The sequence below is a fragment of the Procambarus clarkii genome, chromosome 64 (genome assembly GCF_040958095.1).
Source record: "Procambarus clarkii isolate CNS0578487 chromosome 64, FALCON_Pclarkii_2.0, whole genome shotgun sequence".
Lineage (NCBI taxonomy): Eukaryota > Metazoa > Arthropoda > Malacostraca > Decapoda > Cambaridae > Procambarus > Procambarus clarkii.
Window position 1 is genome coordinate 6,612,261 of NC_091213.1, and position 27,504 is coordinate 6,639,764.

At 51.5% G+C, this 27,504-nt stretch overlaps 2 protein-coding genes across 5 annotated transcripts in view; both read right to left on the minus strand.

Annotated features, from left to right (window-relative positions):
* Nucleotides 1–27,504, minus strand: part of LOC123768916 (Ankyrin repeat-rich membrane spanning) — an 866,672-nt gene that overhangs the window by 639,879 nt on the left and 199,289 nt on the right. The gene's annotated exons all lie outside the window — the stretch shown is intronic.
* LOC123769043 (S-antigen protein-like) overlaps nucleotides 4,701–27,504 on the minus strand; it is a 94,777-nt gene continuing 71,973 nt past the window's right edge. Inside the window, exon 5 of the mRNA XM_069309034.1 lies at nucleotides 4,701–4,765. Within this exon, the coding sequence (XP_069165135.1) occupies nucleotides 4,701–4,765 (65 nt within the window). The remainder of the gene's footprint in view (nucleotides 4,766–27,504) is intronic.

Below are 27,504 nucleotides of genomic sequence, written 5' to 3' on the forward strand. Positions count from 1 at the left end.
AGGCTTGACTTGTGAGAGTTTGGTCCACCAGGCTGTTGGTTGATACCTGGTTGATGGGGTTCTGGGAGTTGTTCTACTGCCCAAGCCCGGCCCGAGGCCAGGCTTGACTTGTGAGAGTTTGGTCCACCAGGCTGTTGGTTGATACCTGGTTGATGGGGTTCTGGGAGTTGTTCTACTCCCCAAGCCCGGCCCGAGGCCAGGCTTGACTTGTGAGAGTTTGGTCCACCAGGCTGTTGGTTGATACCTGGTTGATGGGGTTCTGGGAGTTGTTCTACTCCCCAAGCCCGGCCCGAGGCCAGGCTTGACTTGTGAGAGTTTGGTCCACCAGGCTGTTGGTTGATACCTGGTTGATGGGGTTCAGGGAGTTGTTCTACTCCCCAAGCCCGGCCCGAGGCCAGGCTTGACTTGTGAGAGTTTGGTCCACCAGGCTGTTGGTTGATACCTGGTTGATGGGGTTCTGGGAGTTGTTCTACTCCCCAAGCCCGGCCCGAGGCCAGGCTTGACTTGTGAGAGTTTGGTCCACCAGGCTGTTGGTTGATACCTGGTTGATGGGGTTCTGGGAGTTCTTCTACTCCCCAAGCCCGGCCCGAGGCCAGGCTTGACTTGTGAGAGTTTGGTCCACCAGGCTGTTGGTTGATACCTGGTTGATGGGGTTCTGGGAGTTGTTCTACTCCCCAAGCCCGGCCCGAGGCCAGGCTTGACTTGTGAGAGTTTGGTCCACCAGGCTGTTGGTTGATACCTGGTTGATGGGGTTCTGGGAGTTGTTCTACTCCCCAAGCCCGGCCCGAGGCCAGGCTAGACTTGTGAGAGTTTGGTCCACCAGGCTGTTGGTTGGAGCGGCCCGCAGGCCCACATACCCACCACAGCCCGGTTGATCCGGAACTTCTCTTAGAAAACCGTCCAGTTTTCTCTTGAAGATGTCAACGGTGGTATAAGCGCGGCTCACTATCAAAACCTGCCTTAACAAATTTATGTAAGTCATCCTTCAGAACCTTGTACATCACATACGCCAGAATCACGGAGCATGCGGCTCCAGCCTGGATTACATACCTAATCAAGCACACTCCGAAATTGGAGAAGGTTCAATGATATGCCACTAGACAAGTCCCTGAACGATGAGGTGTGAGGAAAGGCTACATAAATGTTGCTGGCAGACAGTAGAGGACCTTTCGCTTCATTGGCCATGTCCATGACTTGAAGAGGCTGTAGGCATCCCATCCCACTGGCAGTTACAGCCCCGCTCCTGTGCCTGGTAAGTCCACTACGGGCTCACCATAGCCCGTGCTACTTGCCCCGCTCCTGTGCCAGGTAAGTCCACTACGGGTTCATCATTGCCCGTGCTACTTGCCCCGCTCCTGTGCCAGGTAAGTCCACTACGGGCTCACCATAGCCCGTGCTACTTGCCCCGCTCCTGTGTCAGGTAAGTCCACTACGGGCTCACCATAGTCCGTGCTACTTTCCCCGCTCCTGTGCCAGGTAAGTCCACCACGGGCTCACCACAGCCCGTGCTACTTGCCCCGCTCCTGTGCCAGGTAAGTCCACTACGGGCTCACCATAGCCTGTGCTACTTGCCCCGCTCCTGTGCCAGGTAAGTCCACTACGGGCTCACCATAGCCTGTGCTACTTGCCCCGCTCCTGTGCCAGGTAAGTCCACTACGGGCTCACCATAGCCTGTGCTACTTACCCCGCTCCTGTGCCAGGTAAGTCCACTACGGGCTCACCATAGCCTGTGCTACTTGCCCCGCTCCTGTGCCAGGTAAGTCCACTACGGGCTCACCATAGCCTGTGCTACTTGCCCCGCTCCTGTGCCAGGTAAGTCCACTACGGGCTCACCATAGCCTGTGCTACTTGCCCCGCTCCTGTGCCAGGTAAGTCCACTACGGGCTCACCATAGCCTGTGCTACTTGCCCCGCTCCTGTGCCAGGTAAGTCCACTACGGGCTCACCATAGCCCGTGCTACTTGCCCCGCTCCTGTGCCAGGTAAGTTCACTACGGGCTCACCATAGCCCGTGCTACTTGCCCCTCTACTGTGCCAGGTAAGTCCACTACGGGCTCACCATAGCCCGTGCTACTTGCCCCTCTACTGTGCCAGGTAAGTTCACTACGGGCTCACCATAGCCCGTGCTACTTGCCCCGCTCCTGTGTCAGGTAAGTCCACTACGGGCTCACCATAGCCCGTGCTACTTGCCCCGCTCCTGTGCCAGGTAAGTCCACTACGGGCTCACCATAGCCCGTGCTACTTGCCCCGCTCCTGTGCCAGGTAAGTCCACTACGGGCTCACCATAGCCCGTGCTACTTGCCCCGCTCCTGTGCCAGGTAAGTCCACTACGGGCTCACCATAGCCAGTGCTACTTGCCCCGCTCCTGTGCCAGGTAAGTCCACTACGGGCTCACCATAGCCCGTGCTACTTGCCCCGCTCCTGTGCCAGGTAAGTCCACTACGGGCTCACCATAGCCCATGCTACTTGCCCCGCTCCTGTGCCTGGTAAGTCCACTACGGGCTCACCATAGCCCGTGCTACTTGCCCCGCTCCTGTGCCAGGTAAGTTCACTACGGGCTCACCATAGCCCGTGCTACTTGCCCCGCTCCTGTGCCAGGTAAGTCCACTACGGGCTCACCATAGCCCGTGCTACTTGCCCCGCTCCTGTGCCTGGTAAGTCCACTACGGGCTCACCATAGCCCGTGCTACTTGCCCCGCTCCTGTGCCAGGTAAGTCCACTACGGGCTCACCATAGCCCGTGCTACTTGCCCCTCTACTGTGCCAGGTAAGTCCACTACGGGCTCACCATAGCCCGTGCTACTTGCCCCGCTCCTGTGCCAGGTAAGTCCACTACGGGCTCACCATAGCCTGTGCTACTTGCCCCGCTCCTGTGCCAGGTAAGTTCACTACGGGCTCACCATAGCCCGTGCTACTTGCCCCGCTCCTGTGCCAGGTAAGTTCACTACGGGCTCACCATAGCCCGTGCTACTTGCCCCGCTCCTGTGCCAGGTAAGTTCACTACGGGCTCACCATAGCCCGTGCTACTTGCCCCGCTCCTGTGCCAGGTAAGTCCACTACGGGCTCACCATAGCCCGTGCTACTTGCCCCTCTACTGTGCCAGGTAAGTCCACTACGGGCTCACCATAGCCCGTGCTACTTGCCCCTCTACTGTGCCAGGTAAGTCCACTACGGGCTCACCATAGCCCGTGCTACTTGCCCCTCTACTGTGCCAGGTAAGTCCACTACGGGCTCACCATAGCCCGTGCTACTTGCCCCGCTCCAGTGCCAGGTAAGTCCACTACGGGCTCACCATAGCCCGTGCTACTTGCCCCGCTCCTGTGCCAGGTAAGTCCACTACGGGCTCACCATAGCCCGTGCTACTTGCCCCGCTCCTGTGCCAGGTAAGTCCACTACGGGTTCACCATAGCCCGTGCTACTTGCCCCGCTCCTGTGCCAGGTAAGTCCACTACGGGTTCACCATAGCCCGTGCTACTTGCCCCTCTACTGTGCCAGGTAAGTCCACTACGGGCTCACCATAGCCCGTGCTACTTGCCCCTCTACTGTGCCAGGTAAGTCCACTACGGGTTCACCATAGCCTGTGCTACTTGCCCCTCTACTGTGCCAGGTAAGTCCACTACGGGTTCTTGCAACATTTTGTTTGGAGTTGGTGAATCTATAACAAACAACAACAGTGGAGCAAGGGGAACACATGATTAAACGTGGGAAGTGTTCTTCTAGTTTCTTCTAGTCTTTGAATAGCAGAAAAAGTATTTCGGAGTCCTCTGATTTCCACTAATGGCGTTTTGCACTTTTTGTTACTAGTGGATTTGATATGATTCTTGCAGTTGGAGTGAGATCATGTCAGTTACTCTACATAGCCTTCCTCATCGTTGTTGAGAGAGAGTGGAGGTTATCTTGAGGTTATCTTGAGATGATTTCGGGGCTTTAGTGTCCCCGCGGCCCGGTCCTCGACCAGGCCTCCACCCCCAGGAAGCAGCCCGTGACAGCTGCTGTGGAGTGTTGGAGATGTTCTGCTATTGGTCTCCTAAACCTATAGAGTGAGTGCCGTCAGCGTTCCAGTTTGCATCTTTTTTCCTCTACTAAAACTGAGTACCCAAATGAACCATAGACACATTCGAGAGAATTTGTTCTGTGTCAGAGCAGTTAACAGATGGAGTGCCCTAGTTAGTGACGTGGTGGAAACAGATTCCATACTCACTTTCATATGTAGATATGATAGAACCCAATTGGCTCAAGATTCTGTACACACACGCACATGCGCACAATTAGTAATTGTAAGATTAGAAAAAGTAATATTAGACTAATATTATAAAGACATTAGAAAGAACTTTTTTAGTGTCAGAGTGGTTGACAAATGGAATGCATTAGGAAGTAATGTGGTGGAGGCTGACTCCATACACAGTACAAGTGTAGATATGAGGAACCTGTACACCTGTGGATTGACAGGTGAGTGGCGGGACCAAAGAGCCAGAGCTCAAACCCCGCAAGCACAATTAGTTGAGTACAATTAGATGAGTACACACACACACACACACACACACACACACACACACACACACACACACACACACACACACACACACACACACACACACACACACGACCGTTCTCGTCAAGATGTGTTTACGCATTTAACTCATTTACACCGTGAACATTTACGTTAGCAATAAACTTGCCATTGCTCAACACACTCATTAACTTCATAATATTTCTCGCTCCATGATGGCGTCCATCCGAGGCCGGTGGATGACCCGCAGGCCGGAACCTGTCCGGTAATATTTCAGAAGTAGGTTAACAGCTCCACTGTGTACGTGCTGGAGTGGGTGACGGGGTCGAGGCGTATGTGTAAAGCAACGCATTGATCGCTTCTATGTTTGTTGTCAAAACAAAAAGTCCCCTTGGTTACCGTGTCCACCCATTTGACGCACCCTTCAATATTATCACCCATACCTGAACTGATTGGTCTCAGTGTTCCTGTCGGAGGTCAGGGTAATGTCTGATGGCACTCGGTGTCTCCAGAGAACCTATCCCTTAACAGGAGAGTGTGGTGGCACTGGCGTCTTGACCCCTATTCTCGCCGCACTCTCCCTCCCACACCCTTTATGTCATGTTCTGTAGCTTCATATTTCACTGATAGCCAGGCAGGCAGGCAGGCAGGCAGGCAGGCAGGCAGGCAGGCAGGCAGGCAGGCAGTGTCTGTCTGTATGTCTGTCTGTCTCTGTCTGGGAGACACAACCAATATGCGTCACTTAATATATTATCATGCAGGTACAGAGCACGGGTGTCGCTGTCACTGACCTGTAGCGATCACGACACCTGCCCGCCCCCCTATGGTTTCCCCATAGTCAAGAAACTGTCGTACTCAAGTTCCCTTATCATACCCGTCCTCAGACCAAGTTCATTCCATCCAGCGGTCGACCCCAAAGACGTATTCATTAATTTTAACATGCTGTTCATTCACAATAGGAATTTTCTCAAATATAAATTAATATTATTATATATTACCATATTGTGCATATATAGGCATAAGTTAGGTTAGGTGTTTAGGTTCTGTTGGCGATTATTTGTACTTGTAGTACGTGGGTGAAGCATTTACAGCGTTGTGGTTCGAACACCAGTCGTCAGTGAAGCACTTGTTCCGGAAGTGTTCGGACGTCAGCAGTTGTGAGTCGTGTGTAAACCGTTTGTCATTCATAAACACCTGGGGGTTTGGCGGGTGGGTGGAATGGTCTTTGGGCGTTTGTTTAGAGGACGGGCTGGATCCCGAACGGCATGGGTTCGTATGCTGGTCGGGTCAAAAGTGCTTATTGGTGTGTACTATACCATTTTTTACACGTTGCATTCCTTCTATGATTGTGTCCTGTACCCCGAGTCTCGTTTAACTTCGTCTCCACCATACCTCAGTACCTGGAACTTGTCCTGTACCCCGAGTCTCGTTTAACTTCGTCTCCACCATACCTCAGTACCTGGAACTTGTCATGTACCCCGAGTCTCGTTTAACTTCGTCTCCACCATACCTCAGTACCTGGAACTTGTCCTGTACCCAGAGTCTCGTTTAACTTCGTCTCCACCATACCTCAGTACCTGGAACTTGTCACCGTTGAATATCATGTTATTTTCAGTTGCCCAATCGAAGACTTATTAATATCTGCCTGCCTGCAGTTTTCAGTTTCTTCTACAGAGGAAATTTTCATGCTGATTTTTGTGTCATTTGCAAAGGATGACACGAAGCTGTGACTATTATTTTTGTCTATATCCGAGATAAGAATAAGAAATAGCAGCGGTGCAAGGACTGTGCCCTGGGGTAAAGAGCTTTTCACTGCACTTGGGCTTGATCTTATTTGATTGACCGTCACTCTCTGCATTCCGTTTGACAAATTTGAAGATCCAACGCCCCACTTGACCCGCTATTCCTATTGATCTCATTTTGTGAGCTATCACTCCATGGTCACATTTGTCGAACGCCTTTGCAAAGTCTGTGTATACAACATCTGCATTTTGCTTTTCTTCTAGAGCTTCTGTGATTTTGTCATAGTGGTTGAGTAACTGTGACAGACAGGATCTTCTCGCTCTAAATCCATGTTGTCCTGGGTTGTGTGGCTCATTATTTTCCATAAAACTAGAAATTTGGTTTCTAAACACTCTTTCAAAAACTTTTATTGTGATAGTGCAACTGGTCTATAATTTTTGGCCAAGGCTTTACTCCCCCCCCCCCCTTGTGCAGAGGAGCTATATCTGCAGATTTAAGTGCTGCTGGTATCTCCCATGTATCCAGGCTCTTTCTCCATATTACGCTGAGTGCTCTCGCTACTGGTACGTTACATTTCTTTATGAATATTGAATCCCACAAGTCAGGTCCAGGAGCTGAGTGCATGGGGATATTGTCAATTTCTCTTTCAAAGTCTTCCGAGTTTGTGGTAATATCCGTTATATTATCTGCAGCTTGAATGTCATTCATTAAGAAGCTGTCTGGGTCATCAACTTTCATGTTGTTTATTGGTGTGCTAAACATAGCCTCATACTGGCTTCTTAGAATTTCACTAATCTCTAACTTGGTGGCCTGAAGACACCAAGTTAGTGTGTGCTATGTTGTAAATGGGCTTTGTTGAGGTGTGCGAGTATTTTGGTGATGGTGGTTTTGCAAACCGTTCTCGCACTTGCTTAGTCAATATTGGCTTATTTAATAAGTGCATATGTGACATACTAATTAATTGTGAATATTTTAGTTTACCTTGAAAAGCTTCATAGAAAACACCGACCTCACCTAACCTTCTTAGTATGTTAAGATAAGCATCTTATTGCTTCTTATTTACAATTATTACTTAACCTATACCGGTTTTGAAGTGTACTCTAGGCTGGGTTGGATTGTTTTTAGTAACTTGCCAATCTCCTATGTTTCACTGGTGGCTGGGGCAGTATATTGTATGTTTCACTGGTGGCTGGGGCAGTATATTGTATGTTTCACTGGTGGCTGGGGCAGTATATTGTATGTTTCACTGGTGGCTGGGGCAGTATACTGTATGTTTCACTGGTGGCTGGGGCAGTATACTGTATGTTTCACTGGTGGCTGAGGCAGTATACTGTATGTTTCACTGTTGGCTGGGGCAGTATATTGTATGTTTCACTGGTGGCTGGGGCAGTATACTGTATGTTTCACTGTTGGCTGGGGCAGAATACTGTATGTTTCACTGGTGGCTGAGGCAGTATACTGTATGTTTCACTGGTGGCTGGGGCAGTATACTGTATGTTTCACTGGTGGCTGAGGCAGTATACTGTATGTTTCACTGGTGGCTGGGGCAGTATACTGTATGTTTCACTGGTGGCAGAGGCAGTATATTGTATGTTTCACTGGTGGCTGGGGCAGTATATTGTATGTTTCACTGGTGGCTGAGGCAGTATACTGTATGTTTCACTGGTGGCTGGGGCAGTATATTGTATGTTTCACTGGTGGCTGAGGCAGTATACTGTATGTTTCACTGGTGGCAGAGGCAGTATATTGTATGTTTCACTGGTGGCTGGGGCAGTATACTGTATGTTTCACTGGTGGCTGGGGCAGTATACTGTATGTTTCACTGGTGGCTGGGGCAGTATACTGTATGTTTCACTGGTGGGTGGGGCAGTATACTGTATGTTTCACTGGTGGGTGGGGCAGTATACTGTATGTTTCACTGGTGGGTAGGGCAGTATACTGTATGTTTCACTGGTGGGTGGGGCAGTATACTGTATGTTTCACTGGTGGCTGAGGCAGTATACTGTATGTTTCACTGGTGGCTGGGGCAGTATACTGTATGTTTCACTGGTGGCTGGGGCAGTATACTGTATGTTTCACTGGTGGCTGGGGCAGTATACTGTATGTTTCACTGGTGGCTGGGGCAGTATACTGTATGTTTCACTGGTGGCTGGGGCAGTATACTGTATGTTTCACTGGTGGCTGGGCAGTATACTGTATGTTTCACTGGTGGCTGGGGCAGTATACTGTATGTTTCACTGGTGGCTGGGGCAGTATACTGTATGTTTCACTGGTGGCTGGGGCAGTATACTGTATGTTTCACTGGTGGCTGAGGCAGTATACTGTATGTTTCACTGGTGGCTGGGGCAGTATACTGTATGTTTCACTGGTGGCTGGGGCAGTATACTGTATGTTTCACTGGTGGCTGGGGCAGTATACTGTATGTTTCACTGGTGGCTGGGGCAGTATACTGTATGTTTCACTGGTGGCTGAGGCAGTATACTGTATGTTTCACTGGTGGCTGAGGCAGTATACTGTATGTTTCACTGGTGGCTGGGGCAGTATACTGTATGTTTCACTGGTGGCTGGGGCAGTATACTGTATGTTTCACTGGTGGCTGAGGCAGTATACTGTATGTTTCACTGGTGGGTGGGGCAGTATACTGTATGTTTCACTGGTGGCTGGGGCAGTATACTGTATGTTTCACTGGTGGCTGGGGCAGTATACTGTATGTTTCACTGGTGGCTGAGGCAGTATACTGTATGTTTCACTGGTGGCTGGGGCAGTATACTGTATGTTTCACTGGTGGCTGGGGCAGTATACTGTATGTTTCACTGGTGGCTGGGGCAGTATACTGTATGTTTCACTGGTGGCTGGGGCAGTATACTGTATGTTTCACTGGTGGCTGGGGCAGTATACTGTATGTTTCACTGGTGGCTGGGGCAGTATACTGTATGTTTCACTGGTGGCTGGGGCAGTATATTGTATGTTTCACTGGTGGCTGAGGCAGTATACTGTATGTTTCACTGGTGGCTGGGGCAGTATACTGTATGTTTCACTGGTGGCTGGGGCAGTATACTGTATGTTTCACTGGTGGCTGGGGCAGTATACTGTATGTTTCACTGGTGGCTGAGGCAGTATACTGTATGTTTCACTGGTGGCTGGGGCAGTATACTGTATGTTTCACTGGTGGCTGGGGCAGTATACTGTATGTTTCACTGGTGGCTGAGGCAGTATACTGTATGTTTCACTGGTGGCTGGGGCAGTATACTGTATGTTTCGTCATGTTCCCAAAGATGGAAGAGTTTAATTTGGTGATAATTGGCTGTTGATAGATGGCTTTGTTTGTGTGATGTATAATCCTTCGCTGATGTCCTGGTTGATACCTGGTTGATGGGGTTCTGGGAGTTCTTCTACTCCCCAAGCCCGGCCCGAGGCCAGGCTTGACTTGTGAGAGTTTGGTCCACCAGGCTGTTGGTTGATACCTGGATGATGGGGTTCTGGGAGTTGTTCTACTCCCCAAGCCCGGCCCGAGGCCAGGCTGGACTTGTGAGAGTTTGGTCCACCAGGCTGTTGGTTGATACCTGGTTGATGGGGTTCTGGGAGTTCTTCTACTCCCCAAGCCCGGCCCGAGGCCAGGCTGGACTTGTGAGAGTTTGGTCCACCAGGCTGTTGGTTGATACCTGGTTGATCGGGTTCTGGGAGTTGTTCTACTCCCCAAGCCCGGCCCGAGGCCAGGCTTGACTTGTGAGAGTTTGGTCCACCAGGCTGTTGGTTGATACCTGGTTGATCGGGTTCTGGGAGTTGTTCTACTCCCCAAGCCCGGCCCGAGGCCAGGCTTGACTTGTGAGAGTTTGGTCCACCAGGCTGTTGGTTGATACCTGGTTGATGGGGTTATGGGAGTTGTTCTACTCCCCAAGCCCGGCCCGAGGCCAGGCTTGACTTGTGAGAGTTTGGTCCACCAGGCTGTTGGTTGATACCTGGTTGATGGGGTTCTGGGAGTTGTTCTACTCCCCAAGCCCGGCCCGAGGCCAGGCTTGACTTGTGAGAGTTTGGTCCACCAGGCTGTTGGTTGATACCTGGTTGATGGGGTTCTGGGAGTTCTTCTACTCCCCAAGCCAGGCCCGAGGCCAGGCTTGACTTGTGAGAGTTTGGTCCACCAGGCTGTTGGTTGATACCTGGTTGATGGGGTTCTGGGAGTTGTTCTACTCCCCAAGCCCGGCCCGAGGCCAGGCTTGACTTGTGAGAGTTTGGTCCACCAGGCTGTTGGTTGATACCTGGTTGATGGGGTTCTGGGAGTTGTTCTACTCCCCAAGCCCGGCCCGAGGCCAGGCTTGACTTGTGAGAGTTTGGTCCACCAGGCTGTTGGTTGATACCTGGTTGATGGGGTTCTGGGAGTTGTTCTACTCCCCAAGCCCGGCCCGAGGCCAGGCTTGACTTGTGAGAGTTTGGTCCACCAGGCTGTTGGTTGATACCTGGTTGATGGGGTTCTGGGAGTTGTTCTACTCCCCAAGCCCGGCCCGAGGCCAGGCTTGACTTGTGAGAGTTTGGTCCACCAGGCTGTTGGTTGATACCTGGTTGATGGGGTTCTGGGAGTTCTTCTACTCCCCAAGCCCGGCCCGAGGCCAGGCTTGACTTGTGAGAGTTTGGTCCACCAGGCTGTTGCTTGGAGCGGCTCGCAGGCCCACATACCCACCACAGCCCGGTTGGTCCGGCACTCCTTGGAGGAAACAATCTAGTTTCCTCTTGAAGATGTCCACGGTTGTTCGGGCAATATTTCTTATAGTCGCTGGGAGGACGTTGAACAACCGCGGACCTCTGATGTTTATACAGTGTTCTCTGATTGTGTCTATGGCACCTCTGCTCTTCGCTGGTTCTATTCTGCATTTTCTTCCAAGGCGCCTGTCACAGCCGCCTTGTCACAGCCTGATTGATCCGGTATCCTTTGGAGGATATCAAATCTTTATCATTTATATCAATAATATTTTTGGGGGACCCTCTCACCTATTTTGTGGGAGAAGTTTCTGTAGACAATGTTAATAGTAATGACCGGTAATGTACCGTTATCTGAGCTTGTATAGCGGCTGCCCTTCCTTTTGGGGACCTACCTCTCTCTCCCTCCCTCTCTCCCCCCCCCTCCCTCTCCCCCCCCTCTCTCTCTCCCCCCCCCCCTCTCTCTCTCTCTCTCTCTCTCTCTCTCTCTCTCTCTCTCTCTCTCTCTCTCTCTCTCCCTCCACCCTCCCTCCCTCTTTTACTCTTGCGCAATGATTGTTCTTACATCAACTATAAAATGTTATCATTTACGTGAAGGATGAAAATACATATTTCCTGACATTATATATACAAGATGTTGGTGACACAGGTGGCCCCGGTGTTGGTGACACAGGTGGCCCCGGTGTTGGTGACACAGGTGGCCCCGGTGTTGGTGACACAGGTGGCCCCGGTGTTGGTGACACAGGTGGCCCCGGTGTTGGTGACACAGGTGGCCCCGGTGTTGGTGACACAGGTGGCCACAGTGTTGGTGACACAGGTGGCCCCGGTGTTGGTGACACAGGTGGCCCCGGTGTTGGTGACACAGGTGGCCCCGGTGTTGGTGACACAGGTGGCCCCGGTGTTGGTGACACAGGTGGCCCCGGTGTTGGTGACACAGGTGGCCCCGGTGTTGGTGACACAGGTGGCCCCGGTGTTGGTGACACAGGTGGCCCCGGTGTTGGTGACACAGGTGGCCCCGGTGTTGGTGACACAGGTGGCCCCGGTGTTGGTGACACAGGTGGCCCCGGTGTTGGTGACACAGGTGGCCACAGTGTTGGTGACACAGGTGGCCACAGTGTTGGTGACACAGGTGGCCCCGGTGTTGGTGACACAGGTGGCCCCGGTGTTGGTGACACAGGTGGCCACGGTGTTGGTGACACAGGTGGCCCCGGTGTTGGTGACACAGGTGGCCACAGTGTTGGTGACACAGGTGGCCACAGTGTTGGTGACACAGGTGGCCACAGTGTTGGTGGCACAGGCGGCCACAGTGTTGGTGACACAGGTGGCCACGGTGTTGGTGACACAGGTGGCCCCGGTGTTGGTGCACAGGTGGCCCCGGTGTTGGTGACACAGGTGGCCCCGGTGTTGGTGACACAGGTGGCCCCGGTGTTGGTGACACAGGTGGCCCCGGTGTTGGTGACACAGGTGGCCACAGTGTTGGTGACACAGGTGGCCACAGTGTTGGTGACACAGGTGGCCCCGGTGTTGGTGACACAGGTGGCCCCGGTGTTGGTGACACAGGTGGCCCCGGTGTTGGTGACACAGGTGGCCCCGGTGTTGGTGACACAGGTGGCCCCGGTGTTGGTGACACAGGTGGCCCCGGTGTTGGTGACACAGGTGGCCCCGGTGTTGGTGACACAGGTGGCCACAGTGTTGGTGACACAGGTGGCCCCTGTGTTGGTGACACAGGTGGCCCCGGTGTTGGTGACACAGGTGGCCCCGGTGTTGGTGACACAGGTGGCCCCGGTGTTGGTGACACAGGTGGCCCCGGTGTTGGTGACACAGGTGGCCCCGGTGTTGGTGACACAGGTGGCCCCGGTGTTGGTGACACAGGTGGCCCCGGTGTTGGTGACACAGGTGGCCCCGGTGTTGGTGACACAGGTGGCCCCGGTGTTGGTGACACAGGTGGCCCCGGTGTTGGTGACACAGGTGGCCCCGGTGTTGGTGACACAGGTGGCCCCGGTGTTGGTGACACAGGTGGCCCCGGTGTTGGTGACACAGGTGGCCCCGGTGTTGGTGACACAGGTGGCCCCGGTGTTGGTGACACAGGTGGCCCCGGTGTTGGTGACACAGGTGGCCCCGGTGTTGGTGACACAGGTGGCCCCGGTGTTGGTGACACAGGTGGCCCCGGTGTTGGTGACACAGGTGGCCCCGGTGTTGGTGACACAGGTGGCCCCGGTGTTGGTGACACAGGTGGCCCCGGTGTTGGTGACACAGGTGGCCACAGTGTTGGTGACACAGGTGGCCCCGGTGTTGGTGACACAGGTGGCCCCGGTGTTGGTGACACAGGTGGCCACAGTGTTGGTGACACAGGTGGCCCCGGTGTTGGTGACACAGGTGGCCCCGGTGTTGGTGACACAGGTGGCCTCAGTGTTGGTGACACAGGTGGCCCCGGTGTTGGTGACACAGGTGGCCACAGTGTTGGTGACACAGGTGGCCACAGTGTTGGTGACACAGGTGACCCCGGTGTTGGTGACACAGGTGGCCCCGGTGTTGGTGACACAGGTGGCCCCGGTGTTGGTGACACAGGTGGCCCCGGTGTTGGTGACACAGGTGGCCCCGGTGTTGGTGACACAGGTGGCCCCGGTGTTGGTGACACAGGTGGCCACAGTGTTGGTGACACAGGTGGCTCCGGTGTTGGTGCCACAGGTGGCCACAGTGTTGGTGACACAGGTGGCCACAGTGTTGGTGACACAGGTGGCCCCGGTGTTGGTGACACAGGTGGCCACAGTGTTGGTGCCACAGGTGGCCCCGGTGTTGGTGACACAGGTGGCCCCGGTGTTGGTGACACAGGAGGCCACAGTGTTGGTGACACAGGTGGCCACAGTGTTGGTGACACAGGTGGCCCCGGTGTTGGTGACACAGGTGGCCCCGGTGTTGGTGACACAGGTGGCCCTGGTGTTGGTGACACAGGTGGCCACAGTGTTGGTGCCACAGGTGGCCCCGGTGTTGGTGACACAGGTGGCCCCGGTGTTGGTGACACAGGTGGCCACAGTGTTGGTGACACAGGTGGCCACATTGTTGGTGACACAGGTGGCCCCGGTGTTGGTGACACAGGTGGCCCCGGTGTTGGTGACACAGGTGGCCCCGGTGTTGGTGACACAGGTGGCCACAGTGTTGGTGACACAGGTGGCCACAGTGTTGGTGACACAGGTGGCCACAGTGTTGGTGACACAGGTGGCCCCGGTGTTGGTGACACAGGTGGCCCTGGTGTTGGTGACACAGGTGGCCCCGGTGTTGGTGACACAGGTGGCCCCGGTGTTGGTGACACAGGTGGCCCCGGTGTTGGTGACACAGGTGGCCCCGGTGTTGGTGACACAGGTGGCCACAGTGTTGGTGACACAGGAGGCCCCGGTGTTGGTGACACAGGTGGCCAGTGTTGGTGACACAGGTGGCCACAGTGTTGGTGACACAGGTGGCCACAGTGTTGGTGACACAGGTGGCCACGGTGTTGGTGACACAGGTGGTCACAGTGTTGGTGACACAGGTGGCCCCGGTGTTGGTGACACAGGTGGCCCCGGTGTTGGTGACACAGGTGGCCCCGGTGTTGGTGACACAGGTGGCCCCGGTGTTGGTGACACAGGTGGCCCCGGTGTTGGTGACACAGGTGGCCCCGGTGTTGGTGACACAGGTGGCCCCGGTGTTGGTGACACAGGTGGCCCCGGTGTTGGTGACACAGGTGGCCCCGGTGTTGGTGACACAGGTGGCCCCGGTGTTGGTGACACAGGTGGCCCCGGTGTTGGTGACACAGGTGGCCACAGTGTTGGTGACACAGGTGGCCACAGTGTTGGTGACACAGGTGGCCCCGGTGTTGGTGACACAGGTGGCCCCGGTGTTGGTGACACAGGTGGCCCCGGTGTTGGTGACACACGTGGCCCCGGTGTTGGTGACACACGTGGCCCCGGTGTTGGTGACACACGTGGCCCCGGTGTTGGTGACACAGGTGGCCCCGGTGTTGGTGACACAGGTGGCCCCGGTGTTGGCGACACAGGTGGCCCCGGTGTTGGCGACACAGGTGGCCCCGGTGTTGGTGACACAGGTGGCCCCGGTGTTGGTGACACAGGTGGCCACAGTGTTGGTGACACAGGTGGCCACAGTGTTGGTGACACAGGTGGCCCCGGTGTTGGTGACACAGGTGGCCCCGGTGTTGGTGACACAGGTGGCCCCGGTGTTGGTGACACAGGTGGCCCCGGTGTTGGTGACACAGGTGGCCCCGGTGTTGGTGACACAGGTGGCCCCGGTGTTGGTGACACAGGTGGCCCCGGTGTTGGTGACACAGGTGGCCCCGGTGTTGGTGACACAGGTGGCCCCGGTGTTGGTGACACAGGTGGCCCCGGTGTTGGTGACACAGGTGGCCACAGTGTTGGTGACACAGGTGGCCACAGTGTTGGTGACACAGGTGGCCCCGGTGTTGGTGACACAGGTGGCCCCGGTGTTGGTGACACAGGTGGCCACAGTGTTGGTGACACAGGTGGCCACAGTGTTGGTGACACAGGTGGCCCCGGTGTTGGTGACACAGGTGGCCCCGGTGTTGGTGACACAGGTGGCCCCGGTGTTGGTGACACAGGTGGCCCCGGTGTTGGTGACACAGGTGGCCCCGGTGTTGGTGACACAGGTGGCCCCGGTGTTGGTGACACAGGTGGCCCCGGTGTTGGTGACACAGGTGGCCCCGGTGTTGGTGACACAGGTGGCCCCGGTGTTGGTGACACAGGTGGCCCCGGTGTTGGTGACACAGGTGGCCACAGTGTTGGTGACACAGGTGGCCACAGTGTTGGTGACACAGGTGGCCCCGGTGTTGGTGACACAGGTGGCCCCGGTGTTGGTGACACAGGTGGCCCCGGTGTTGGTGACACAGGTGGCCACAGTGTTGGTGACACAGGTGGCCACAGTGTTGGTGACACAGGTGGCCACAGAGTTGGTGACACAGGTGGCCACAGTGTTGGTGACACAGGTGGCCACAGTGTTGGTGACACAGGTGGCCACAGTGTTGGTGACACAGGTGGCCACAGAGTTGGTGACACAGGTGGCCACAGAGTTGGTGACACAGGTGGCCACAGTGTTGGTGACACAGGTGGCCACAGAGTTGGTGACACAGGTGGCCACAGTGTTGGTGACACAGGTGGCCACAGTGTTGGTGACACAGGTGGCCCCGGTGTTGGTGACACAGGTGGCCACAGTGTTGGTGACACAGGTGGCCACAGTGTTGGTGACACAGGTGGCCACAGTGTTGGTGACACAGGTGGCCCCGGTGTTGGTGACACAGGTGGCCACAGTGTTGGTGACACAGGTGGCCCCGGTGTTGGTGACACAGGTGGCCCCGGTGTTGGTGACACAGGTGGCCCCGGTGTTGGTGACACAGGTGGCCCCGGTGTTGGTGACACAGGTGGCCCCGGTGTTGGTGACACAGGTGGCCCCGGTGTTGGTGACACAGGCGGCCACAGTGTTGGTGGAAGTCTCACACATGTACAATACGCCGTTCTTAAGACGTCTTGACACCAGCGATCAGGTTTCTCAATCATTCCCGGCCCTAGCACCGCCCGCGCCCAGGATGGGAATCGATGGCTCGCAATCGAATGATCTCAATTATTCACAATGACCCACTCGCCTTCTTGGCTAGACCATACATTATTTCCAGGAATTGGTTATCCATCTGGCTTCCCGTTCCAGATGTCACGAGTTCTCCTGGAAGAAGTTGTCTTCTTACGGGATGGTTTAGGCTTGCGTCATAACCATGTCACCATCTTGGTTATCTTGAGGTTATCTTGAGATGATTTCGGAGCTTTAGTATCCCCGCGGCCCGGTCCTCGCCCAGGCCTCCACCCCCCAGGAAGCAGCCCGTGACAGCTGACTAACACCAAGGTACCTATTTTACTGCTAGGTAACAGGGGCATAGGGTGAAAGAAACTCTGCCCATTGTTTCTCGCCGGCGCCCGGGATCGAACCCAGGACCACAGGATCACAAGTCCAGCGTGCTGTCCGCTCGGTCAACCGGCTCCCATCGGCTAGATCTATAAACCCAATTGGGTTGATTTTAGTTTGTGCTTGTGAATCTAGACCCGTGATAACCTTGACTTGTAAATCCTCTTGTACAGATTTAGATTTGCGCAGAGAATATAGTTTTAGAACTTTTTAATTGGTCCCAATAATTTAGATAATTTATACGTGGATTCTAGCTGTAAAGGATCTTTGCATACTCTCCAGGTGAGTAGATTCTAGCTGTAAAGGATCTTTGCATACTCTCCAGGTGAGTAGATTCTAGCTGTAAAGGATCTTTGCATACTCTCCAGGTGAGTAGATTCTAGCTGTAAAGGATCTTTGCATACTCTCCAGGTGAGTAGATTCTAGCTGTAAAGGATCTTTGCATACTCTCCAGGTGAGTAATTTCTTCTGCTCTGAATGGTGGTGGTAGTGTGGACCAATATTCCACCCTAGAGAGCACTAGTGTCTTGAAGAATATCATTAATATGGATTCCTTTGTTTCAAAGGTTCTTGTTATCCAACCTGTCATTTTTCTTGCAGTTGTGACACCTACTTTATTTTACCATTTAGAATAAGGTCTTCCGACATAATTACTCCCAAATCTATCACATTGTTTTTTCATTCTATAGTCCAATTTGACTGCATTTTATGTGTCTGGTTTCCATTTGTTATTTTCATTTTTGTCATAGCACAGCTGGAAATTATATTTAATAATCATATTTTATGTGACTCTTTGATAGGCCTGATTTTCACCATTTGTGAGGCTTGTCGTGTCCTCTATATTGCCTACTGTTACACTCCTAGTGTCATCTGCCAATCCGTTCTCGCACTTTCTTACAGTCAATATTGACTTATTAAATACGTGCATATATGACATACTAAACATACTAGTTTACCTTGAAAAGCTTCATAGAAATCACCGACCTTACCTAACCTTCTTAGTATGTTAAGATAAGCATCTTATTGCTTCGTAATTACAATTATTACTTAACCTATACTTATAATAAAATAGGTTAAGTAATAATTGTAATTACGAAGCAATAAGATGCTTATCTTAACATACTAAGAAGGTTAGGTAAGGTCGGTGTTTTCCATGAAGCTTTTCAAAGTAAACTAGTATGTCACATATGCACGTATTTAATAAGTCAATATTGACTATACGAAAGTGCGAGAACGGGTTGCATCTGCAATGGTATTGTTCTGTTTGTGACCAGTAAGATGAGGATTATTTCTACACTTGAGCGATTATATGTGCATCTTCCCTTTGTTCTTTATATGTAACCCGTTATAATATCGGGTTATAATATTCTATAATAATATAGAAATAGGCTTACAGGTTCCGGAAGATGAGAGGAAATGTCAACACTGTGGAGAAATGCCCGACAGACCACTGGAACATTATCTAACACAGTGCACAGTTACTACCACAACAGACCACTGGAACATTACCTAACACAGTGCACAGTTACTACCACAACAGACCACTGGAACATTATCTAACACAGTGCACAGTTACTACCACAACAGACCACTGGAACATTATCTAACACAGTGCACAGTTACAACCACAACAGACCACTGGAACATTACCTAACACAGTGCACAGTTACAGCCACAACAGACCACTGGAACATTATCTAACACAGTGCACAGTTACAGCCACAACAGACCACTGGAACATTATCTAACACAGTGCACAGTTACAGCCACAACAGACCACTGGAACATTATCTAACACAGTGCACAGTTACTACAACAACAGACCACTGGAACATTATCTAACAATTACTGTCGAGCCTGGCTCCAGGCCGGGCTCGGAGAGTAGAAGAACTCGCGAAACCCTCTGCAGGTATGCTCCAGGTATACTGGGTCCAGGAGTACAGAAAATGAACACAGGGCAATACAATTTGCCAACTGATTTGCACTACAAAAATACAAATCTAGATCACACAATTGTAAGCAACAGATACCGTTCTGATCGGCAGTGAAATTATATATATATATATATATATATATATATATATATAGGGGGGTACCACCACTGGTGTAATTATAGGGACCCACAGCCTCAGAGAAGGGAACACAGAGCACTCAGGGAAAAACTTGACATTTAACTCTGAATACGAAAGAGTGTTCACTTCTCCTACCACCCCCTTTTTTTTTTTTATTATGATGTACACTTTATTATGCAAGGTTATACAGTTACATATCTGATTTTATACAAAAAATGAACATTAAGAGGACACAAGAAAAAGTTCGCTTCCTAGAGGCTGTAGATTTCCTCGAACTCCTCCGACGCCGGGCAGGAACCGAGGATGCAGCGGGCATTTCCCCTCTGGATCGCGACACTGAGGCGCTGAAAGAGAAAACTTGCTGCTCTAGGGTCTCTTGTGGTGTCAATGAGCTTGGAACCAAGATCCTTAAGAAACCTTCTTGCACTCTCACCCCATGGGCCTAGGGTCTCAGACCCTATTGGAACGAAATTGTACCTTTGATCTAATTGCCTGTACTTGACTGACTTTTGTTTTTCTCTGTGTGTCGCTGCGGCTCCTGCCGTGCCGGCAGAGAGGGTGATGTATGTCGTTGCCAGGGTGGATACGCAAGTATAGTCCCATGCTAACTGCCTGCCACCCTTCCACGGACGCAGTGTGATTCCGTCTGGTCGGCCGGCAAAGCTAACAGAGTCACGGTTCAGTAGGTTGCGGGGCTCTCTCTCCGCTGGACACTGAGCAGAGGCAAGGCTTCTTTTAATGATGTCGTTGACTTCGTCGTGTCTAGTGTGCCAACCACCCGATTTTCCACAGTGCAGGCCATGCAATCCATATTCGTCAGCATCTGCCTCGCCGCAAATACACCTGTGAACAGTGTGGATAGGGGCAGCAAGGCGGAGAGCGACTGCAATACGGAGCTCCTGCGGATCAAGACGTGTGCCTGTCGAAGACATAGGGACTGCCAGAAGGAAGTCCCCTGCATGGGGAGCCTGCACAGCTGTGAGGCGTGCACGATCACTGGGGGTTGTTGCTGCCTCCAGCAAAGCTGTGGCTTCTTTGTCTACAATGGGGCTGTCCCAACTGGATTGTTTCTTGGCTTTCGGCATGGCTGGTCTGAGTGCTGGGTCTGTCATGGCACCCCATTTCGTGTCACATTCCGTGTAGTGGGGGTCCTGTATCCCCGCTACATCACTCAGGGTGTCAGGTAGAATTTCCTTAACCAGGTCATCTGATGCTGAGGAGGAAGACAGGAAGGCTGGGACTGCAATTTGGGTGGCGGTGCGGACACCCAAGCCACCGAGCCTGACAGGAAGAGTGGCTTGTTTCCACTGGCATTCGTTGAGAGAGAGGTTAACAACTTTTTCCAGCATGGTCTTCAGTAGGAGGTCATACTCGTCAAGCTTTGGGTTGTTGTAAGATGGGGCGCACCTCAGAAAGTAGGTTAGCCTCGGAAGGGATAGGCATTTGGTGAGGAGATAAAAAGCATCGTGGGCATCGATGTCACCTATTCTGTCTTCCATCCTCCTAAGGTCTGCGATTTTCTTGTCGAGGATCTCCTCAATGGCGTTAGACCCGAGGGGAGCTCCAAGGAGGGTGCTGTTCTCGGCCCTAATGACATGGGCTCCAGGCAAGGCAGACCTTATTCTAGCTACGATGTCTGGGTTGGAGGAGACAACTTCACACTTGGAAGGGTTCAGGACGAGACCCAGGCTTACTTCTTGCTCCCTTATTTTCCTGATATCTGACAAGAGGTGGTCTACGGTGCCAGCTATAGTGCCATCATCCAAAAACCAGATGTTGAACTCGCTGGACAAGCTTTCGGTGATTTCTTTTAAGACTAAGCAGAAAAGAAGGGGAGCAAGAGGATCACCTTGCTGAACACCTTCACATGATCTGATTTCATGTTCACCAAAGAGCAGTTTTGACTCGCCACTGTAGCACGATAGTATGAACGGGTAGAGGGGCCGGAAATGGCGATGTACGGCACCAAGTACTGCATCTCTTCTTACCATGTTGAAGGCATTCTTAAAGTCCAGTTTGAGCAGGGCCTTTTCATCAGAAATGTTGGTGATGTATGCTCGTGCTGCATGGGCAGCCGCTTCACAGCCTTGGGGGATTCCAAATCCTAGCTGGATTGGTTTCAGCAATTCAGCCGCTTGCTGGCTGACAACCCTCGTAGCAGCCTTGGCAATCAGGCGTCGGAGAGTGTTGCCAACAGCGATTGGCCTGATTCCTTCGTCCTTCTTTTTGAGAGCACAGAGGGAGGCACCAAAAAAGAGAGGCCTGATGACCTCAGGTATCTCACCAGCCAGACACATGTTGACGAACCTTGTGAGTTCCATAAGAAGATCTTGTGCAGCATCACCAACCGCAGGATTTAACATTTGCTTGATATGTTGAGGTTTTAACCCTGTAAAGCCGCCTGCTGACCCAGGTGGAAAAGAAAGGGCTGCTTTGTAGACCTCAGATTCACCAACGGTTAATGGGTCTGAAATGGTGTCAGCTGATGGCGGAACGATGTTGTCACCTTGAGGGGCTCTGGGTGGGTGCTTGCTTTGCAGGGCCCGTGCTGTGGCTGAGTTTCGAGGAGCAATTTTCTCGTCACTGGTGAGGACTCTAATAGCACTTGCGGTATTTCCCTCTTCAATTTTCTTGGTGATTTGTGCTCTGATTTTGTACGTTTCCGGTACGTTGTTGTTACCATTTCTGCGGTGGATGTGTTTTGCTCGCAGAGGCAGGCGAACTAGGTTGTCCCCCCTTGGGTATTCATTTATCGCCCTCTGGACCGTGGAAGCAAGTGATTTGTCCCTCCTTGGAGGGACGGTGAGGCATACATTGCCAAACAGAAGGACATTATGCCACGCTTGAATGTTTTCCGGTGCATCATTGACCCTTTTCAGAAGATTACAAAGTTTGGCTGCTGCATTTGGGCGGGCTGCTTTTGGGATGTGTGGTAATGTTCTAGCAGACGTCGCTATGATCGCTTGGGTGAGGTTCTCAGATGAGATTAGGTTAATGGGAGTCTCTTCCCTAACTGTTAATGGCAGCTGGCCATTGCTTCCCTTCGGAAGCTGGTGGGAACCACTGCATCTTTCCTATATATATATATATATATATATATATATATATATATATATATATATATATATATATATGTCGTACTTAGTAGCCAGAACGCACTTCTCAGCCTACTATGCAAGGTCCGATTTGCCTAATAAGCCAAGTTTTCATGAATTAATAGTTTTTCGACTACCTAACCTAACCTAACTTTTTCGGCAACCTAACCTAACCTATAAAGATAGGATAGGTTAGGTTAGGTAGGGTTGGTTAGGTTCGGTCATATATCTACGTTAATTTTAACTCCAATAAAAAAAATTGACCTCATACATAATGAAATGGGTAGCTTTATCATGTCATAAGAAAAAAATTTGAGAAAATATATTATTTCAGGAAAACTTGGCTTATTAGGCAAATCGGGCCTTGCATAGTAGCCCCAAAAGTGCATTCTGGCTACTAGGTACGATATATATTGTGACGGTAACGCGTTGGTGTTCGGCTGTTTAAGGCTAGGGGTATGGCCTCGTCACATAGTTATAAAAAAAATAGAAAAACTGGAACTTCGTCTGTGGTAAGGTAAGGAGAAGACACACAAAACACAAGTAAAACTTTAACAATGAAATTTTAATTACGTTAAATAAATCAAAACATGAAAATATGGACAAACAAATTCTTATAATAAAATCAATGAATCAAAATAATAAGAATACTTAAATGACACAATGAAAAGTTACGTTAAGGCAAAATAACAAGAAGTGCAACAAAAGTTAAGTGGGAGGTGCTGGAATATTGGCTTAAAGCCACCACCTCTCTCAGTATACGCTAACGTCTAGCTGGGAGGAGTGCTGGCCACGAAAGCACTGAACATTCTGAGGACTGATGTTGGGGCGACCCCAGACATCAGGTAGTATAGGGGGGGGGGGCGAGGCAGGTGCAGCCAGACCGGCGACCAATCAGCGGAGCCGTAGCGATCAACGGGTAGTTTGGTGGTTGGAGTTCGAACAGGTGGCTGGCTGCATACGTTTTGCTCACCCTGGCAAGCCTTGCTGGTGTTGTTGTCGTTGTTGGACATTTCTTCCATAGTCTTTTTATATAATTGTGAAGACGTAATTATGGAGGGAAGAGCAGGCTCAATCTCTTGAAGGAGATTATCGTCACAACTCTCCCCCGAAGCCTGCGGTTCTGGAAGAAGTACGTCGTTATGTGGTGGAGTAATGGATGGAGTCGCTTCTACTTCATAAACTCTGGAGAGGGCATCGGCTATGGTGTTGTCAGAACCCTTGATATAGCGGATCTCCAGGTTGAAGTCTTGTAAATACAGAGCCCATCGTAGAAGACGCTGGTTGGTGAATTGGGCTTGATGTAGGAAGCGGAGAGGGTTGTGGTCTGAGAAGATGGTGGTAGACCTGGCGCCTTGTAGGTACGGAGCGAAGTGTTGGAGGTTCAGGACGATGGATAGTAGCTCCTTTTCAATAGTGCTGTAGTTCCTCTGGTGTGGTTTCAGTTTGTAGCTGTAGTAGCTGACAGGTAGAACCTCCTCGCCTCGTTGTTGCATCAGGACACCACCAACGCCGGTACCACTGGCATCGACATGAAGGACGAAAGGCTTGGTGATATCTGGAGAGGCGAGAATGGGGTTAGAACAGAGGAGGAATTTGAGTTGTTCGAAAGCAACGGTTTGCTGCATGGTCCAATTATACCGTTGCTTGGGACTGGTTAATAGAATTAGAGGTGTGGCGACTGTACTGAAATTCCTCACAAACCTACGGTAGTAAGAGGCAAGACCAAGGAAGCGCAGGAGCTGCTTCCTGGTGGTAGGCTGTGGATACTGTAGGATGGCTTGAGTGTGTGAGTCTAACGGAGCTATGCTGCCACTCCCAATAACATGACCCAGATAACGCACTTTACCTTTCGCGAAAGTGGACTTGCCCAGGTTGATGGTGAGGCCGGCTGTCAGGAGCTTGGAGAACAGACGTCGCAGCTGGAGCAGATGTGCACTCCAGGAGTTGGAGGCTACGACGATATCGTCCAGGTAGGCGTATGTGTTATCCAAGCCCTGGATGACACGGTTGACAGCTCTTTGAAAGGTGGCCGGGGCATTACATAGTCCGAAAGGAAGGCGTTCATATCTGAAAAGTCCAAAAGGAGTGATGAAGGCAGATATCTCTTTAGCGCGCTCCGTTAGACACACTTGATAGTACCCCTTAAGCAAGTCCACTTGGGACAAGTACTGGGCACTACCAATGGCATCAAGGATGTCATCTATCCTTGGCAAGGGGTAAGCATCCTTGACAGTGACAGAGTTCAGTTTACGATAGTCAGTGCACAACCGCACCTTACCTTGGGGTTTGGGCACCAAGATACAGGGTGAGGCCCAGGGGGACTCACAAGGTGTAGCCAGTCCATGATCCAAGAGGTATTGCACCTCAGCACGCATGACTTCCTTCTTGCTCGGGCTGATTCGGTAGAAGGGTTGACGAATCGGCCGGGTGTCGGGGAGCAGTTGGATGTCGTGCTGGGTAACATTACACTCTTGGGGATCATCTCGGAACAACTCTTGATGTTCTCTGAAGATCTTGACGAGAGGTGCACTATGATTATCCTGAAAGTATTTGGGAAGATCATTAAGGATTTCGGAATTAGAAAGCGCTGACTCCTTGTCAGTGCTTTCGGGAGGAGAAGCTGGGAAGGTCTCACTGTGGATGTAGGGTTCTGTGAATGTGGAATAGTTAGTCAAGACAGTGGGAGGAGTACCATTATATTGCTTCAGGAGGTTGACGTGGCACAGCTGGGTCTTCCGCCGCCTATCTGGAGTCTCTATCACATAATTATTATTATTCCTGCACTCTTTGACGCAGTAGGGTCCTGAAAATCTGTTTTGTAAAGGTGAACCTGGGATAGGGAAATAAGCAAGGACGAAGTCTCCCGGCTTGAATTTTCTTACTTTGCTGGTCTGGTCGTAATGAGTCTTCATTCTCACCTGGGCTTTCAATAGATTATCATGGGCAAAGCGGTGGACTCTCTCTAGAATGTGTTGAAGGTTTTGAAGAAACTGGGGCACATTCTGATGCTCACTGAAGGTGGCATCTCTGAGAGAGTCTTTGAAAGCCTTAAGGGGAGTACGGCACTTACGGCCGTAGAGCATCTCATAAGGAGATACTCCTAGGGACTCATTGGGGAGACTTCTGAAAATACACATTATTAGGTCAATCTGCTTATCCCAATCCTTTGTGGTTTCACTACAAAACTTTTTCAAGAGTGCTTTGATGGTCTGATGACTACGTTCAAGAGAACCCTGTGAAGCAGGATGATAGGGGCTGGACAATACCTGTTTGATGTTGAACTCCTCCAGTGTCCTTTTGAAGAGATCACTGGTGAAGTTGGTGCCACAGTCACTTTGAATCTCCCTGGGAAATCCGTATTGAGTGAAGATCTTCAATAGATGTTTGATAACCGTAGCAGCCGTGATGTTCTTCACTGGAACTGCTATGGGAAATCTGGTGGTTGGACACAGGATGGTTAGGATGTAGGCGTTACCTGAACTGGTCCGAGGTAAAGGACCAACACAGTCTATTATGAGTCTGTGGAAAGGTTCCGCAGGCACCTGTATGGGAATCAGTGGTGCTCTGGGAATGGTGACGTTCGGTTTGCCTTCCATCTGACATGTATGACACTGTTTTACGTACTGTTTGACGTTATTTACCATACCTGGCCAGTAGTAGTCTTGACGAATTCCATGGTAAGTCTTGTTGAAGCCGTAGTGGGAGAATGCTCCGTGGGCCAGGTGTAGAATAGTGGGCCGCAGGCTGGTGGGAATCACAAGTTGTTCGGTGTTGGCCCAATCGTCCTCCTCCTTCAGTTTACTGGGTCTATATCTGCGGTAGAGCAAGTCGTTCTCTAGGAAGAACCCAGGAATACTGTCGGGTTGAGTCTCAGCCTGGAAAAACAAGGGTGTTAAAGTAAGATCTTCCCTCTGCAACTTACGGAACTCCAACTTGGTCAGATGCGGGGGGAGTTTCTGAGGGTCTTGAGGGACAGCGGTAGCAGTAGAGTCAGCTGGCTGTGGACGTGCGGCTTGTGCACGGGTGGTCACGAGAACCGGAGGAGAAACTTCATCACTCTCTTGAACCTCTGCTGGAACATACTCAAGAATAGGATTTATTGGCACAGAGTTACACACCTGGGGTTTGTCCATGACGATCAGGTTGGTCGGTTGCAGGTCTTCTGCCAAGTCGTTGCCTAGGAGAAGTTGCACTCCAGGCATGGGAAAAGGCTTTTCCCTGACGGCGACTTGGACTTCCCCGTTCACGTAGGGACAATCCAGGTGGACTCTGGCGAGAGGGTATGGAGTGGTAGCAGTGAGGTCAGTGATGAAGACTGTTTCCCCGGTGTAGACTATGTTGGGCACAGCCGACTTCAAGATGATCGATTGTAGAGCCGCTGTGTCCCTCAAGATCTTCAATTTGAAACGTCCCTCCGGATTTGAACCGTTGGCAGAGACAGTTCCAGTATACAGGTGGTTACTGAAAAGAGAAAGATCATTAACATCAACACCAACATTCATCACAGGCTTACCGGACTTAGGAGGAGTTGGTTTGGGTCTTTGTTGGTCAGTGGTTCCCTTGTATTGAGACTTACCACATTTGTCTATGGTATGTCCAAAGAGTCTACAATATTTGCAGTACAGTTGTGAACCAGCTTGATCGGGGCTCACCTTCTCGTAACTGTACCACGACTTCTTACTGGAGGATGGTTCGGGTGTCAGCCGGTGGATGAGGCTGTAAGTGTCAGCCGACTTAGCACACTTCAGGTAGTCGGTTTCTTCTTTATCTGCTAAGTAGAGGCGGACAGGAGGCGGCACACGTCTCAAGAATTCTTCAACAAGCATCAGGTTGACGAGTTCTGTAAAAGTAGAGACATGTGCTGCTTCCAGCCATTTCATGAAATACCTCCGTTTCGTGTTAGCAAACTCAAGGAAGGTAGTGGTACTTGCCTTCAGGTGGTCACGGAATTTCCTTCTATAACTTTCTGTGGAAAGTAGGTAGGCGTCCAACACTGCTTGTTTCAGAGTGTAGTAGTCATTCTCAGACGCCAAAGTACTGAGTGTGACTGCAGCTCTACCTGTAAGATGGACTCTGAGAAGTGTGGCCCATTGGTCGACAGGCCAACTGAGTTGATTAGCAAGGGTTTCAAAGGTGGTGAAAAACACATCAACTTCTGCTTCTACAAAGGATGGCATTAACTTACTTGCATGTGATATATTAAAACTGACGGGAAGATTGGCAGTAGCTTGCTGGCGTTGAGTGAAGTGGGAAGTTTCCAAGGCGATTTCACGTTGACGACACTCTAGAGCCAGAGTTGCTTGTTGCTTGTCATGTTCGCGTTGTATTTCCAACTCGCGTTGTTTTGTTTCAAGCTGTACTCTCTCACGTTCATGGAGCAAGGCGACCTCACGTTCGTGGAGGGCGAGTCCACGTTCGTGTTCTTCTCTCCTCA